This window comes from Centruroides sculpturatus, unplaced genomic scaffold (assembly GCF_000671375.1).
Source record: "Centruroides sculpturatus isolate CEXI.00-Female unplaced genomic scaffold, Cexi_2.0 scaffold427, whole genome shotgun sequence".
Lineage (NCBI taxonomy): Eukaryota > Metazoa > Arthropoda > Arachnida > Scorpiones > Buthidae > Centruroides > Centruroides sculpturatus.
The window spans coordinates 321,557-339,053 of record NW_019384635.1 but is presented as its reverse complement, the minus strand read 5'-3'; the positions used below and the strand labels follow the sequence as shown (position 1 = coordinate 339,053).

At 27.5% G+C, this 17,497-nt stretch overlaps 1 protein-coding gene across 1 annotated transcript in view; it reads right to left on the bottom strand.

Annotated features, from left to right (window-relative positions):
- LOC111625859 (voltage-dependent calcium channel type A subunit alpha-1-like) overlaps positions 1 to 17,497 on the bottom strand; it is a 243,048-nt gene that overhangs the window by 175,887 nt on the left and 49,664 nt on the right. The window contains exons 6-10 of the mRNA XM_023369099.1: positions 13,017 to 13,076; positions 12,812 to 12,901; positions 12,616 to 12,697; positions 12,408 to 12,535; positions 6,301 to 6,413 (exon numbers count right to left, since the gene is read on the bottom strand). Coding sequence (XP_023224867.1) covers positions 6,301 to 6,413; positions 12,408 to 12,535; positions 12,616 to 12,697; positions 12,812 to 12,901; positions 13,017 to 13,076 — 473 coding nt within the window. The remainder of the gene's footprint in view (positions 1 to 6,300; positions 6,414 to 12,407; positions 12,536 to 12,615; positions 12,698 to 12,811; positions 12,902 to 13,016; positions 13,077 to 17,497) is intronic.

Here is a 17,497-nt window from a genome sequence, read left to right as displayed (position 1 = left end):
AATAGCACAACTAATACATTTTTAATACTAAATAAGTAAAATCCAATTTACAAAGAATATATCATTTCTAAAGAAATTATTTCTCTACACAAACATCTTGCAATTTAAATCATACTGCATATAAGGAACCAGATTGCCTCACTAGATAACCAGTTTAAAATATTCTTTCATAAAAAGCTGTCAGTTAGATATATATTGAACTAGTGTATTTCAGTTTCCAGCTTCTCATTAAGTTCATTGATTGATAAAGGTTTTTTGAAAATAGAATTATTACTAGTGTTGTAACGAATAGTATATTCGGCCTCAGGCCGAATAGCCGAATATTAGGCCAAACTATTTGGCTTGATTAACACACGTACGAAAATTGGCACGCAAACCGCATTATGGCAAGGATCCTGCTCTCTATTGGCCCGCTGTCACTACGCTTCCCCAATCGCGTTAATTCTTGGCAGTTGTAGCAGACAGACAAGAGCGTCATGGCAGTATGTGATAAATGATGATATCAAATGTGGATAACAATGAAATGACCTACACGTGTAAATAACGGAAAAAGAACAGAGAAGGACCGCGAAGTGAAAATGTGAAAATAAATATGAAATTGAGTTGATAACATAATCGAACAAGTCGAGGCAGCTTATTGGCACGAAATTCGCGGCCGTCAATGCCAAACAATTGTTGTCATAGACTTCGGAAAGCTAAATGCTTGTAATGAAAGTCACTTAGCGTGCACGGGCGAAAGCCTGGGGCCGTTCGGGCTATCAAGCTGTCTCGAATCTGTGAAATCATAACTGTGACTTATATCGACGTCCTATCTGTCTCTTTTCTCCGTTATCACCAGGCTGAGTCACGTAATTGTAAAATGGGAACTCTACGACGGAAAAGTGACGAATCGAAAGTATCGTGAGCGCGTATTATGATGTATGCACAGGCATACATGGATTAGAGCGATAGAGGAAAGAGAAAGGAAAGAGCAAAGACAAGCGCTTAAAAAGAGGAATAGGCAGGGTCAGAGCCTCAGATGTGCGACGATTCTAGAACAAATAGGTGTGTATGTGTGCTGATCTTTGTAATTACAAATTGTGAATACATGTGACTAATATTATTTTCTTTTTTATTTTGTGCATGTTAAAAGTTATAAATAAATATAAACAAACAACACTAACTCAATAACATTAAATCTAAGTACCAAAACGATTAATTTACTGTGTTTTTGTTATTTATTACTCCTGTTTTTAGGTATTCGGTATTCGGCTGAATAGTGATTAAATATTCGGTATTCAGCCGAATAGTGAAAAATAGGCCAAATAGGCTGAATACTGAATAGTAACCGAATATTCGTTACATCACTAATTATTACTAGTCAATACCAAATTTAAATTATTTAGAAGATACAATGCTTCCTATCCAACTGATGCACAATAGATAAATTTTTACATTAAAAAAAATCATCTTGAATCTGGATATTCATTGTGAATGCTATTTCAGTCTATGTAGTATGTTCTGTAAAAGTAATTGAGAATATATTCTTACTTTAATTTTATATGCAGATATGGCATTTTATATAATATTGAGCAAATGTAAAAAAATTACTTTACTTTTCAGTCTCCTTAAAGATTTACTAATTTCCAGTTATTACATTTTTTGATATTTCAGAATAAAGATAGCAAAGCACATTTTAAAAAATGTAATAGCTATTACAATTTCATAAAAAATATGTAATTGATTAGTATTAATAACTTTGTACGTTTTTCACTTGTTACATTTCAAATTTAATATAATATTACAACATTCTATTCTACACTTGTAATATTTTATTAAAAATTTCGTCTAGAAAAATCTGAACTCTCAAGCTAAATAACTCAAAAACATTTTGATAAACTTATGAAAGTTAAAATTTTAAGTTTAAAATCTAAAATATATAAATTTATTAAACTGTAGATTATAATTAAATCTTAAACATTTCAAGATGAGAAGTATGAAAATCTAAAACTTTTTATCTTTAATTTTATATCTTTATTTATTTATTATTCATTATTTTTTAATAATTTAATGTAACTGAAGATTTTCTGTTTAAGAAATTTTTAGCTTTTACAGTTTTTAATTCATTTTAGAAAATGTTTTTGAATATTCCAAAATATTCTAAGAAAATAAATAACAACAATTCTGTAAAAATATTAAAATATTTTATATCTCATCTAAAGAAGTCTAAAACATAACAAGTGAAAAAATAGTAGAGTAATTTTATTAAACTAAAAAATTTTTGATATAAACATAATTACATTAAAAATTTCCAGTCTTCTCTTTAATTTTATAATATATCTTTTCAAATATATTTTTAAACTCTTATACTCTGCTGATTATAAAACTGTTCAAATATATTCTAATAATATCTGAATTTTGAGGTATAAAAATGTTAATTATAATATTGGATGCATATGTGTTCATGTTATATATAAAATACCAATAATGATATAACTAGGAAGAACTAAATCCTGTGTTTTATATATGAATTTTAAGGTTAATATAGAAATTTAAGTATTTTTATATTTCATATTTTTAATATGAAATATAATTATAATATTTTAACAGATTAAACTTTAATAGTATAATATTTAAATTTCTATATTAACCTTAAAATTTATAAATTGCAATGAAAAATCTTTTTCAAACTAAATTGCATATTATGTATAAAAACCAAGATTGTGAAAAAAGAATTATTTTTTAGTTTATTTTTAAGTATTATATTTGAAAATAAATTACATTTACAAAATTTTAAGTTTTAAAAAACATGAACATAATTCAATAATAAAACAATAAAATTATTTTTTATAATTTATATAGACTTAATTGTTAAAGAACTTATTTTTTCTGAATTTAAAAAAAAATTTAAAATACTGCTTTTAATCTGAAATAATCAAATACAAAAATTATTATAAAAGCTGTTTTAATGTATCATAGTCTTCTATAATAGATATGCAGGGTGGTTACAGTCTTGTCACTTTTTGAAATAATATAGCAAAATACAATTTGAGCAACAGAACAACTCAAACAGCTTTTATTCAGGTTTCAATACACCTCCACATGAGCATCATTAGTAGCTTGCAACACATCCAACAGATATTCACTCTCATGCCATACCTTATTAAGCTTATCTGTAATGAAGTTTGGATAGCATTAACAATTTTGTTTTTCAAAATAACTAAATTGGGGACTAGTGTTGTATATACAACCTTTAACATAATCCTGCAAGAAAAAATTCATAGATTAATGTCTGGTGATCATGGAGGCCATAGAATAGACCCCTCTCTGCCAAGTCAGCTATCTGAGAAAGCTTCAAGCCTTTGATCATTGAGGTTTGGCAAAAACATCAAGTCCCAATGACATAGGACACCATCAAGTTATGGTAGAATATGACATAAAGTTGCAATTCCTGAAGTTATAGAAAGACAAACAAATCCAAATAAACATTTGCATTAACTGTGTTTTCTGCAAAAAAGAGGATAGATGATTTTGTTGTGAAGTAATCCACATCACACATTAACCTTTGAGCTTTCACAATCCTGTTTGCATACCATGTGAAAATTTTCAGAACCCCATATTCAAATATTATGTTAGTCGGCTTTGCAACTTAAATGAAAGATTACTTCAACAGAGAAGCAGACTTTAGTTATATATTGATTGTTATCATCAATACATGAAAACAAAAACTATGAATATTAGCTTTGTTACAGTTTATCATGTAGCTAAATGACTTGAACAATTTGTAACTTGTAGGTATGCAACTTCAGTCCTTTTTATAGAATCTTCAATACAGTTGTCTTTGGAATGTATAATTCTAATGGCATACATCAACTTGATTTTCTAGGACTGCACTGGTAGGCTTTAAGCTTTACTTGCTTTATAACCTGATAACACAAATGGCTGGTCAGTTAGCAACCAATCCAGTTTCCTGTAAATTTTACTTTTGACTGTTAATGGAGTTAATGTATAGAGGATCCTTTCCATATTATCTCCTGTATCATTTCAGGTCAGTAACCACTGAATTTGTCTCAGAGAACCATAATTCTTTTGTGTCCTTTCCAATTTTTATTTTGAATGGTTTGCAGGGCCCTCAAAAATTGAGTTGTTGTTCTATTGCTGAAAACTGTACCACCTAGGTCAATTAGTTTATGTTATAATGTTTCAAAATGTGTACAGAACTTTGTGACCATACTGTATATACATACAATAGCAAATATTATTAAAAATGTATAATAAATAGAAGAAATAAATATAAATGACTATTAATACTATATTAATTACTAGTGTAGTTTTTGATCTCATAATAATCAACTTTTCGCATGTTTTTATTAATAAACACTAACTTTGTTTACTTAGTTTTTTTATAATAATTTATTTGAAAAATTAAATATAGTTTACCAGTTTTATGTGTTTTATGCAAAATTATGTGCTGTATCACATATATTTAAATTTATTTAGATAACTACTTTATATGCCCGAAACGTTGATGTATGAAAAAAACGTTCTAACTAAATAAAAGATTCAACTAGCCCAGTGTTGAGAAAAACGTCACTTCATTGTGCCTGTACACAATAAGCAAATACAACACGGTTTCGACAACATTAACTACTTTATATATAAACAGAAATAAAAAAAATTTCAGCTTACTACAAAGTTTAATTTTAATAAATGATGTTTAGAGAGCTCCTATATATACAATTTGTTCTGCTTTTAAAATAATCCAATTGTTCAGAATCAAGTTCACCAATTTATTCTAATTGTTTTAATTAAATATTATAATTCATGACAAGCAAATTTTTTTGTTTCTATTTATGTTTCTAATTTATCATTCAAATATTTATGTAAAATATATAAAAATTGAATCTTTTTAAGTTTTTTGTACATTATTAATTTCTTTAATAAAATATGAATTAATTTTGTAACTACATCTGTGTTAGTTTTGAAATAAATTTAAAAATTGTTTAATTTTTCTGTGAATGAATCATGAATAAATCAAGAACTGTGAATTTTCTTGTTTAGTTAAATTTGTTATTTGAAGTGAATTAGATGTACTGTTTCTCATTATTATATACAAAAAATCATGCTTTATTGTGCTTTCACTATATTGCAATTTTTAATATAGTTTTTGAGATTATGTTTAAAAACTAAGCAAATTTTAAGTTATTTTAATGAAAAATAATCTTGTTGACTTTAATTAAAAGAAATATTAGTTCTAATCTATTTGAAGTTAATGTATATGTAATAAATCCAGCAGTAATAACTGTGTTTAAGAATAGAAATATTAGAAAAATGCAAGTTAATGAAGACAGAAGAAAGATTTAAAAGCACTCTAAACTTTAAATTAGAAAATGTATAGTATGTTTAATGATATCCTAACAATCATTTGCTACAAAAAAATATATCCACAAAATTTGGTTAAATAGATAGAACATGTTTTATTATTCAATTAAATCATTCTAATCTGTTGTGTGATCTGCATATTTGCTAAAATTTAATATTAAATTGTTAGTAAGTGCAGAGCATTTGAAAGCTCAGAATGATCTAATCTANAGTATTGTTTCATACATTAATTCATAAAGGAAAGTTCAAAATGGTAGTATGTATGTGGTTAAAATAAATGGAATTTGAAAACAATTGATAAAAATCGCCCTAAATGACAAGTTACATCACAAAAAAATTACAAAAACTTATCATTTTATATTACAAATTTAATAAGTGAAGTCAGCAATTTTTTGTAGTATAATATAGAATATAATAATATAGAAAATGTTTGAAATTGTCACCCTATTCTAAATCAGTGATCTCTTTTTGAAAACATTTATCAAATGAAAAAAACTACAAATTTTTTCATTTGAATTTTGCATCAAAATATTTTCTAATATACTCCATCTTGTGCATTTCATTTTTCCAATAATGATGTAGTTTTTAGCTTGCAATTTCATACAAAGAAACATTAATTTATATATTATTTTGAAAAATTCAAAAATCACATTTTTATGTGTAATCTCAAAATTTGTAAAAAATTTGGTGAAATATTGGGTAGCAATTAATCAATAACTGATATCTATTTTTGGGCCAGTTCTAGCCCAAAAATATGATTACTTCTCCTGCTACAGTCTTAGTAATTGTTATGAAAATGCTCAAATAATAAATTTATAATTAAAAGCTGGAAATAGAAATGTTATTAAAAATTAAATTTAATACCAAAATAAGAAACTGAAATATATATATATATCAAAAATTTGAATATTAATTAATGCATACTAAAATACAACTTACTATACAATCAAATCTGTTGAATGCTGATTCAAAATAAATACGAGGGCCTAAGGCATACATTTTAACAAGCATTTCAAAAATGAATAATCCTAAAAATACAAATTCTGCATAAACTGTGAGAAAAAGAAAAAGATATATTATATTAAAATACTTGCTAATAATTCTGACATTTATATATTTTACATTTTAAAATTATTTATTAGTTTTAATTTTATTTTTCATTTTATATTTTAATTTTTTAAAATATATGAAGAGAGATTAAATAGTAAAGTAATTTACTCTTTAACCAAAATAGCACAACTAATACATTTTTAATACTAAATAAGTAAAATCCAATTTACAAAGAATATATCATTTCTAAAGAAATTATTTCTCTACACAAACATCTTGCAATTTAAATCATACTGCATATAAGGAACCAGATTGCCTCACTAGATAACCAGTTTAAAATATTCTTTCATAAAAAGCTGTCAGTTAGATATATATTGAACTAGTGTATTTCAGTTTCCAGCTTCTCATTAAGTTCATTGATTGATAAAGGTTTTTTGAAAATAGAATTATTACTAGTGTTGTAACGAATAGTATATTCGGCCTCAGGCCGAATAGCCGAATATTAGGCCAAACTATTTGGCTTGATTAACACACGTACGAAAATTGGCACGCAAACCGCATTATGGCAAGGATCCTGCTCTCTATTGGCCCGCTGTCACTACGCTTCCCCAATCGCGTTAATTCTTGGCAGTTGTAGCAGACAGACAAGAGCGTCATGGCAGTATGTGATAAATGATGATATCAAATGTGGATAACAATGAAATGACCTACACGTGTAAATAACTGAAAAAGAACAGATAAGGACCGCGAAGTGAAAATGTGAAAATAAATATGAAATTGAGTTGATAACATAATCGAACAAGTTGAGGCAGTTTATTGGCACGAAATTCGCGGCTGTCAATGACAAACAATTGTTGTCATAGACTTTGGAAAGCTAAATGCTTGTAATGAAAGTCACTTAGCGTGCACGGGCGAAAGCCTCGGGCCGTTCGGGCTATCGAGCTGTCTCGAATCTGTGAAATCATAACTGTGACTTATATCGACATCCTATCTGTCTCTTTTCTCCGTTATCACCAGGCTGAGTCAGGTAATTGTAAAATGGGAACTCTACGACGGAAAAGTGACGAATCGAAAGTATCATGAGCGCGTATTATGATGTATGCACAGGCATACATGGATTAGAGCGATAGAGGAAAGAGAAAGGAAAGAGCAAAGACAAGCGCTTAAAAAGAGGAATAGGCAGGGTCAGAGCCTCAGATGTGCGACGATTCTAGAACAAATAGGTGTGTATGTGTGCTGATCTTTGTAATTACAAATTGTGAATACATGTGACTAATATTATTTTCTTTTTTATTTTGTGCATGTTAAAAGTTATAAATAAATATAAACAAACAACACTAACTCAATAACATTAAATCTAAGTACCAAAACGATTAATTTACTGTGTTTTTGTTATTTATTACTCCTGTTTTTAGGTATTCGGTATTCGGCTGAATAGTGATTAAATATTCGGTATTCAGCCGAATAGTGAAAAATAGGCCAAATAGGCCGAATACTGAATAGTAACCGAATATTCGTTACATCACTAATTATTACTAGTCAATACCAAATTTAAATTATTTAGAAGATACAATGCTTCCTATCCAACTGATGCACAATAGATAAATTTTTACATTAAAAAAAATCATCTTGAATCTGGATATTCATTGTGAATGCTATTTCAGTCTATGTAGTATGTTCTGTAAAAGTAATTGAGAATATATTCTTACTTTAATTTTATATGCAGATATGGCATTTTATATAATATTGAGCAAATGTAAAAAAATTACTTTACTTTTCAGTCTCCTTAAAGATTTACTAATTTCCAGTTATTACATTTTTTGATATTTCAGAATAAAGATAGCAAAGCACATTTTAAAAAATGTAATAGCTATTACAATTTCATAAAAAATATGTAATTGATTAGTATTAATAACTTTGTACGTTTTTCACTTGTTACATTTCAAATTTAATATAATATTACAACATTCTATTCTACACTTGTAATATTTTATTAAAAATTTCGTCTAGAAAAATCTGAACTCTCAAGCTAAATAACTCAAAAACATTTTGATAAACTTATGAAAGTTAAAATTTTAAGTTTAAAATCTAAAATATATAAATTTATTAAACTGTAGATTATAATTAAATCTTAAACATTTCAAGATGAGAAGTATGAAAATCTAAAACTTTTTATCTTTAATTTTATATCTTTATTTATTTATTATTCATTATTTTTTAATAATTTAATGTAACTGAAGATTTTCTGTTTAAGAAATTTTTAGCTTTTACAGTTTTTAATTCATTTTAGAAAATGTTTTTGAATATTCCAAAATATTCTAAGAAAATAAATAACAACAATTCTGTAAAAATATTAAAATATTTTATATCTCATCTAAAGAAGTCTAAAACATAACAAGTGAAAAAATAGTAGAGTAATTTTATTAAACTAAAAAATTTTTGATATAAACATAATTACATTAAAAATTTCCAGTCTTCTCTTTAATTTTATAATATATCTTTTCAAATATATTTTTAAACTCTTATACTCTGCTGATTATAAAACTGTTCAAATATATTCTAATAATATCTGAATTTTGAGGTATAAAAATGTTAATTATAATATTGGATGCATATGTGTTCATGTTATATATAAAATACCAATAATGATATAACTAGGAAGAACTAAATCCTGTGTTTTATATATGAATTTTAAGGTTAATATAGAAATTTAAGTATTTTTATATTTCATATTTTTAATATGAAATATAATTATAATATTTTAACAGATTAAACTTTAATAGTATAATATTTAAATTTCTATATTAACCTTAAAATTTATAAATTGCAATGAAAAATCTTTTTCAAACTAAATTGCATATTATGTATAAAAACCAAGATTGTGAAAAAAGAATTATTTTTTAGTTTATTTTTAAGTATTATATTTGAAAATAAATTACATTTACAAAATTTTAAGTTTTAAAAAACATGAACATAATTCAATAATAAAACAATAAAATTATTTTTTATAATTTATATAGACTTAATTGTTAAAGAACTTATTTTTTCTGAATTTAAAAAAAAATTTAAAATACTGCTTTTAATCTGAAATAATCAAATACAAAAATTATTATAAAAGCTGTTTTAATGTATCATAGTCTTCTATAATAGATATGCAGGGTGGTTACAGTCTTGTCACTTTTTGAAATAATATAGCAAAATACAATTTGAGCAACAGAACAACTCAAACAGCTTTTATTCAGGTTTCAATACACCTCCACATGAGCATCATTAGTAGCTTGCAACACATCCAACAGATATTCACTCTCATGCCATACCTTATTAAGCTTATCTGTAATGAAGTTTGGATAGCATTAACAATTTTGTTTTTCAAAATAACTAAATTGGGGACTAGTGTTGTATATACAACCTTTAACATAATCCTGCAAGAAAAAATTCATAGATTAATGTCTGGTGATCATGGAGGCCATAGAATAGACCCCTCTCTGCCAAGTCAGCTATCTGAGAAAGCTTCAAGCCTTTGATCATTGAGGTTTGGCAAAAACATCAAGTCCCAATGACATAGGACACCATCAAGTTATGGTAGAATATGACATAAAGTTGCAATTCCTGAAGTTATAGAAAGACAAACAAATCCAAATAAACATTTGCATTAACTGTGTTTTCTGCAAAAAAGAGGATAGATGATTTTGTTGTGAAGTAATCCACATCACACATTAACCTTTGAGCTTTCACAATCCTGTTTGCATACCATGTGAAAATTTTCAGAACCCCATATTCAAATATTATGTTAGTCGGCTTTGCAACTTAAATGAAAGATTACTTCAACAGAGAAGCAGACTTTAGTTATATATTGATTGTTATCATCAATACATGAAAACAAAAACTATGAATATTAGCTTTGTTACAGTTTATCATGTAGCTAAATGACTTGAACAATTTGTAACTTGTAGGTATGCAACTTCAGTCCTTTTTATAGAATCTTCAATACAGTTGTCTTTGGAATGTATAATTCTAATGGCATACATCAACTTGATTTTCTAGGACTGCACTGGTAGGCTTTAAGCTTTACTTGCTTTATAACCTGATAACACAAATGGCTGGTCAGTTAGCAACCAATCCAGTTTCCTGTAAATTTTACTTTTGACTGTTAATGGAGTTAATGTATAGAGGATCCTTTCCATATTATCTCCTGTATCATTTCAGGTCAGTAACCACTGAATTTGTCTCAGAGAACCATAATTCTTTTGTGTCCTTTCCAATTTTTATTTTGAATGGTTTGCAGGGCCCTCAAAAATTGAGTTGTTGTTCTATTGCTGAAAACTGTACCACCTAGGTCAATTAGTTTATGTTATAATGTTTCAAAATGTGTACAGAACTTTGTGACCATACTGTATATACATACAATAGCAAATATTATTAAAAATGTATAATAAATAGAAGAAATAAATATAAATGACTATTAATACTATATTAATTACTAGTGTAGTTTTTGATCTCATAATAATCAACTTTTCGCATGTTTTTATTAATAAACACTAACTTTGTTTACTTAGTTTTTTTATAATAATTTATTTGAAAAATTAAATATAGTTTACCAGTTTTATGTGTTTTATGCAAAATTATGTGCTGTATCACATATATTTAAATTTATTTAGATAACTACTTTATATGCCCGAAACGTTGATGTATGAAAAAAACGTTCTAACTAAATAAAAGATTCAACTAGCCCAGTGTTGAGAAAAACGTCACTTCATTGTGCCTGTACACAATAAGCAAATACAACACGGTTTCGACAACATTAACTACTTTATATATAAACAGAAATAAAAAAAATTTCAGCTTACTACAAAGTTTAATTTTAATAAATGATGTTTAGAGAGCTCCTATATATACAATTTGTTCTGCTTTTAAAATAATCCAATTGTTCAGAATCAAGTTCACCAATTTATTCTAATTGTTTTAATTAAATATTATAATTCATGACAAGCAAATTTTTTTGTTTCTATTTATGTTTCTAATTTATCATTCAAATATTTATGTAAAATATATAAAAATTGAATCTTTTTAAGTTTTTTGTACATTATTAATTTCTTTAATAAAATATGAATTAATTTTGTAACTACATCTGTGTTAGTTTTGAAATAAATTTAAAAATTGTTTAATTTTTCTGTGAATGAATCATGAATAAATCAAGAACTGTGAATTTTCTTGTTTAGTTAAATTTGTTATTTGAAGTGAATTAGATGTACTGTTTCTCATTATTATATACAAAAAATCATGCTTTATTGTGCTTTCACTATATTGCAATTTTTAATATAGTTTTTGAGATTATGTTTAAAAACTAAGCAAATTTTAAGTTATTTTAATGAAAAATAATCTTGTTGACTTTAATTAAAAGAAATATTAGTTCTAATCTATTTGAAGTTAATGTATATGTAATAAATCCAGCAGTAATAACTGTGTTTAAGAATAGAAATATTAGAAAAATGCAAGTTAATGAAGACAGAAGAAAGATTTAAAAGCACTCTAAACTTTAAATTAGAAAATGTATAGTATGTTTAATGATATCCTAACAATCATTTGCTACAAAAAAATATATCCACAAAATTTGGTTAAATAGATAGAACATGTTTTATTATTCAATTAAATCATTCTAATCTGTTGTGTGATCTGCATATTTGCTAAAATTTAATATTAAATTGTTAGTAAGTGCAGAGCATTTGAAAGCTCAGAATGATCTAATCTAATAATAAATATATCTATTTTAAATTAGAACAATTTAAAGAAATTTTTTTTTTACATATAATAACTGAAAACAGCACAATGTAGATTTTTCAAATTTAATTTACAAATATAAATTTATAAAAACAGAAAGTAACATAAAATTTTTTTTTATTATATTTCTCTAATTTTTAATATTAAGAAATATTTTAACATTTATATCTCTAATTTTTAATTATTTAAAAAAAGTGATATTAAAAATGAACACTTACATAAAAAATCTGTTAGCCATTCTTCTTGGCCATGATGTTCAACAGCAACACAAATAGTATTTAAAAAGACAAGTACAATAACACTCCAATAAAATACTTGAGTTTTTATAACATGACGAATATAGAATCTGAAAGAAAGATATTATAACATAACATATAAGGCTTTAAAAAAGCAATTTAAAATTTTTTATAATTATTAAGTATTTACTTTAATCTTTTTTCTGCTCTCCAAAATGCTTTACAAGCCCCTTTATTAAATTTAGCTTTGAATCGGGAAGACCGTGATAGTACTATATAAATAAGCAAGTTTCATAAAATTATAAAGATATTGTATAATTAATTATATTGTTTTAATTTAAGTTTGTTTATTTTAAAATAAATAAATTTAAATTAGAACAACAAACCTTCTTCTTCTTCTTCTTCATCTTCATCTGTGCTTTTACTATGCATAGATTTTAATAATTTTTTTTTTTTGGCAGCTGCTTTCTTTCGAGCTAAACAATAAAATTTTGTATACATGTATGATATGGCAACAATCATATAAAAAATAATAATAAAACAATGTTTAATAAAAACTTAATATTAAAATTATAAATAATAAATTCATACCTTCTATTATATGCATTTTTTCCTCTTCTGTGGTTCTCTCCTCTGCAAGGATGACTTCCTCTGAATAGATAAAAGTAAAAATATTTTAATTCATTCATGCTGCAGCAAAACAAACTTTTTGCAGTAACATGAATGCAAGAAATATACAGCCACATTCTAATATCCAAATTCATCCTACAATGAATAATGTTCTTTGATATCCACTGCAATATCTGAATTAAATAATCTCAGTATTATGAATTTTTTCAAAGTATATTTTTGAAAACTTCAAAAGTGTTGCTAATGAAAATGAGAAATACACAACATTCATAACATTTACAAATTTACAATCACCTATGCATTTGCTAAGAGAAAATTTTTATTACAGTGATACCCAGGGGCGCCGCTAGCTGTTTGAACGCCCGTGTGCAATACCGATTATGCCGCCCCCTGTTTAACTACAATTACCTATGCTGAGCTTGCCAGAAAGGCTCTTTGCCACCCCCTGGACGTGCCGCCCGCGTGCGGTGCACGCCTTGCACGCCCGCTTACGGCAGCCCTGGTGATACCCGGACTTACGAGATAGGTGGGATCGAGCGATAATCGCGTAAGTCGAATTCGCGTAAGTCGGGGTATAATTTCGCAATTGGTGTAAAATCCAAGTTCTGATGTATGTAAGGTAATAAATGTTCTCGTTAATCTTATCACGTCTTTTGATTCATTCACGGTTACAAGAAATCACCGTATAGAGTCTCTCGAGTCTCCGTATATATAACAAACACAGAAATAAATAACACAAAATAAATTGTAACTATGTGTCATTCCGCGCGACACATCTGAACATGTAAGCTGAACAATTGTGTGAGGGAGTAAGTAATCAAGAGCTGCGTGCCGCTCAAACAAAAGACGAATCCAAAAAATTTGAAAATTGCGTAACTCCGGGTTCGCGTAAGTCGGGGTAGCGTAAGTCGAGGTATTACTGTACTAATGTTTTCAGCCTACTCCTAAAGGCCATCATCAGGTTTCTTAAAACCGTTTTTAGAAAATGTACCATAAATAAAACATTCCATTTAAATTGTAATAATTGAAGATTTCTAAATACACATTTAAATGTAAATGAGTTAACTAAATAACTTACAAAAAATATAAGATTAACAATAAATAAAAATAAACTTAAAAAATATACAAGGTTAACAAAATACAAATAAATATGTGAATAAGAAAAATATAAATATATATAAAAAACTATGAGAGTATAAAACAAAATTCAAAATATGATTATAGGCGAAGCCATAATTTAGAGGTATTTACGTTCAAATCTTCTTTCAATGATATATTTCCAGGCTGAAGGTGATGCATTTGCATCTCTCGCATTCAGGCACTGCTCTTTCCTCTTGCTCTTGTAAATCTCTATTTTTTCCCTGTCCATAGCAATGGTTGGAAAATGTATCTTTTTAATAATTTTCATTTCATCTCACTTTATAACAGAGCCTTCCACCTGTGACATTGCCACTAAAATTGTATTACTATGGCTTTTTTCTACATTGTACTTGTGTTCCTTGAGTCTCACCATGAGGTTTCTTTCTGTGACTCCAACGTAATCTTTTTGGACCCCGAGCTGTTGATTTTCATAAGGTATTTTGTATGCTCCAGCCTGTTCTTTCTTTAGTTTGTCTTTATCATGCTTTAGTACGTTTTAAATATTAAAAACTCTTTTCACACTATCCTCAAGTTTTTGTAAGTTACCAGCTCATTTATAGTGCCTCCCAACCATTTGTTGTATGTGAGTTTATTGATTCTATCAATGTTTTTTGGAGACTTATCTTTGTTTTCTTTATAACTCCTGATGAACCCTTCTATAGATGTTCTATATCCTAAAAATGTAGCAATTTCTTTAATTCTATTAATTTCTCTTAAATGACCTGTATACTGGAACAATACAAAAAGTCTCTTCTAACCAGTGCTTTGAATACAGAAAGTTTATACTTATAAGGGTCAGACCATAATGGGATGTATGGAGGAGCATAAGTTGGTTTGATATATATCAAACCAACTTATGCTCCTGGTCTGACCCTTATAAGTATAGATATCTCCATTCCTAAACTGAATGTTGATGTCTAGGAAATGCAAACAACTAGTGCTCTGTTGTTCAAGTTTTAGGTTTAAACTGTGCCTATTGTTGTTAACCACATTCAAAAACTCCTGAACCCTCCGGTTATTTCTTCAAATTATGAATACATCACTTACATATCTTTTATAAAGTAAGATGTCTTCTGTGAAGAATCTGAGGACATATTTTTCAAACTTACATAATATCAGTTTGCATATAAGTCAACATTTACTTTTGTTTGTTTAAGTAGTGTTCTTCATTGTGCGTAATGGATCTTTTAGAGGTTGAAGTTTATGTAGCCTACTGGTACCTACTTGATCTTCATTTGAACATTTTTTTATATACATTAAATATTAAATCGTATTAAAGAAAACACAGTTTGTCTTCAATTTCAATTAATAAATAAGTTTATTTAGTAGTTGTATTAAAAGTTGCATGCAAAGTCTTCAATTTTTTCCTTTTTATTCACTTCCATGTTCCAGAATTTTTACTACTGTATTAGATTATTTAACTTAAGACATAAAATATCATTATTAACAAAAGAGGCTTCCTACCAAAGGTCTCACTCCAAGTATTGACTAGACAAAAGAACTTTGTGCCATTCATTCATCTGATGGAATCCCCTTTTTGGGTACTTTGCTTGTACATATTATTATTTTATTCTATACTGATTAACTAATACAATACTCCTAATATATACCTCATTATATATGTAATATACAATAACAACAATATATATAACACAAAATACATTCTATGACAACCTGACTTTTCCTTTAAGGCTACTTGGCAACCAAGTAGTCTAAAAGGAAAAGTCAGGCCTAAAAGAATAATACAAATACATTAGATAATACAAACAATTGTTCCAATAAACTCCAATCTTATTAGTTCTACACTGAGTGATTAAAATAATAAAGAATAATCAACTTATCTTCCAGAAATATATTTAATACAGACTTTCTACAGCAGTATTCTTCAACCTTAGGTCTGTGGACCAGTGCAGGTTCACAGAAATTTCCTGCTGGTCTGTGAAAAATATTGTGGACTGGCAGGAAATTTGTAACAACAAAAATATAATTTTACACTTGTAATTAACATAAACAATTTTAATTTATTTTTTATTATTGAAATTGTTTAAATAAAGTTCATTATAAATTGAAATTTTATTAAAATGGTTAGATAATCCTATAATTACTATATAATAATAATAATTTTAAAAATTTATAAAATAATGAGCAAATATTTATTGTGACATTGTCACAATGCCGCCAGGTTGCAATTTTTAATTATATTTTTAACTTTTTTAATTTAAAGTACTGTATATGCACCAATCTCAAATTAGTAATGACTTGCCCCTGTACAACATACTTTTCCTGTTAGCAATAGAGTTGTGCCAATCATCTATCTAACTCCTTTCAAAAGAAAATTTTTGAGTTGAAATAACATGACTTACGGTTTGCATCAGAAGCTTTTTACGAGGCATGTTTTTTACGTAAATACCGTTTTGATATTTAAAAAACACAAGTGCAATTTTGTTAACAGTTTTATTCTTGCATGAAAGCCTATACCTTAATCTACTTTTCAACATAATTTCCTCCAATATTAAGGCACTTATCATATTGTACAACCAGCTTCTGAATTCCATCCTCATAGAAACTTGGTGCCTAATTTAACAACCACTGCAGCACAGCCATTTTGACACCATCATCATTGTCGTAATGCTGGCCATCTAGATGTTTTTTTCAAGTGGAGAAACAAGTGATAGTCACTAGGTGCTAGATCAGAGCTATATGGAGGGTAATCAAGTTGTTCCCAGCCATATGATGTGATAAGGTCTTGAGTTCATTGAGCCACGTGTGGATGGGCAAATTGTCATGAAGCAAAACAATCCCCTTACTGAGCTATGCCTTTTGTTTTGGATGACAAAATCGTAAGCACCTGCTTTCTAGAACTTTTGCATCAACTTTTGGCACCAAGTCTTCAGTAATGACAGTCGGTTGACCACTATGCTCTAACCCATTTTCTTACAGTTCCATTGCTCATAATGTTTTTTCCATATATCTCAGTAATCTGCCGATGAATGTCAGCTGCTTTCACGTCTTTTGCATTAAGAAAATGAATCACCTTGCATATTTCACCATCAGTGAGATTTTCAATTGTCTGGGCACTTTAAACACACACAAACAAATGTAAAACAAATAAATGCTTCTGTAATTGCATCTGTGGTTAGCCAACAAATGTAGATACTCAGCGCACATTCATGGAACACCAACTGCAGCATGCATTGCAGCGGCCCTATTTTAAAACTGTACTTACTTAAAAAGCATGCTTCATAGTTAATTGGGGACTCCTGCCACCTAAGCTTACCATATCTGGTCTCAACTTTATAAGT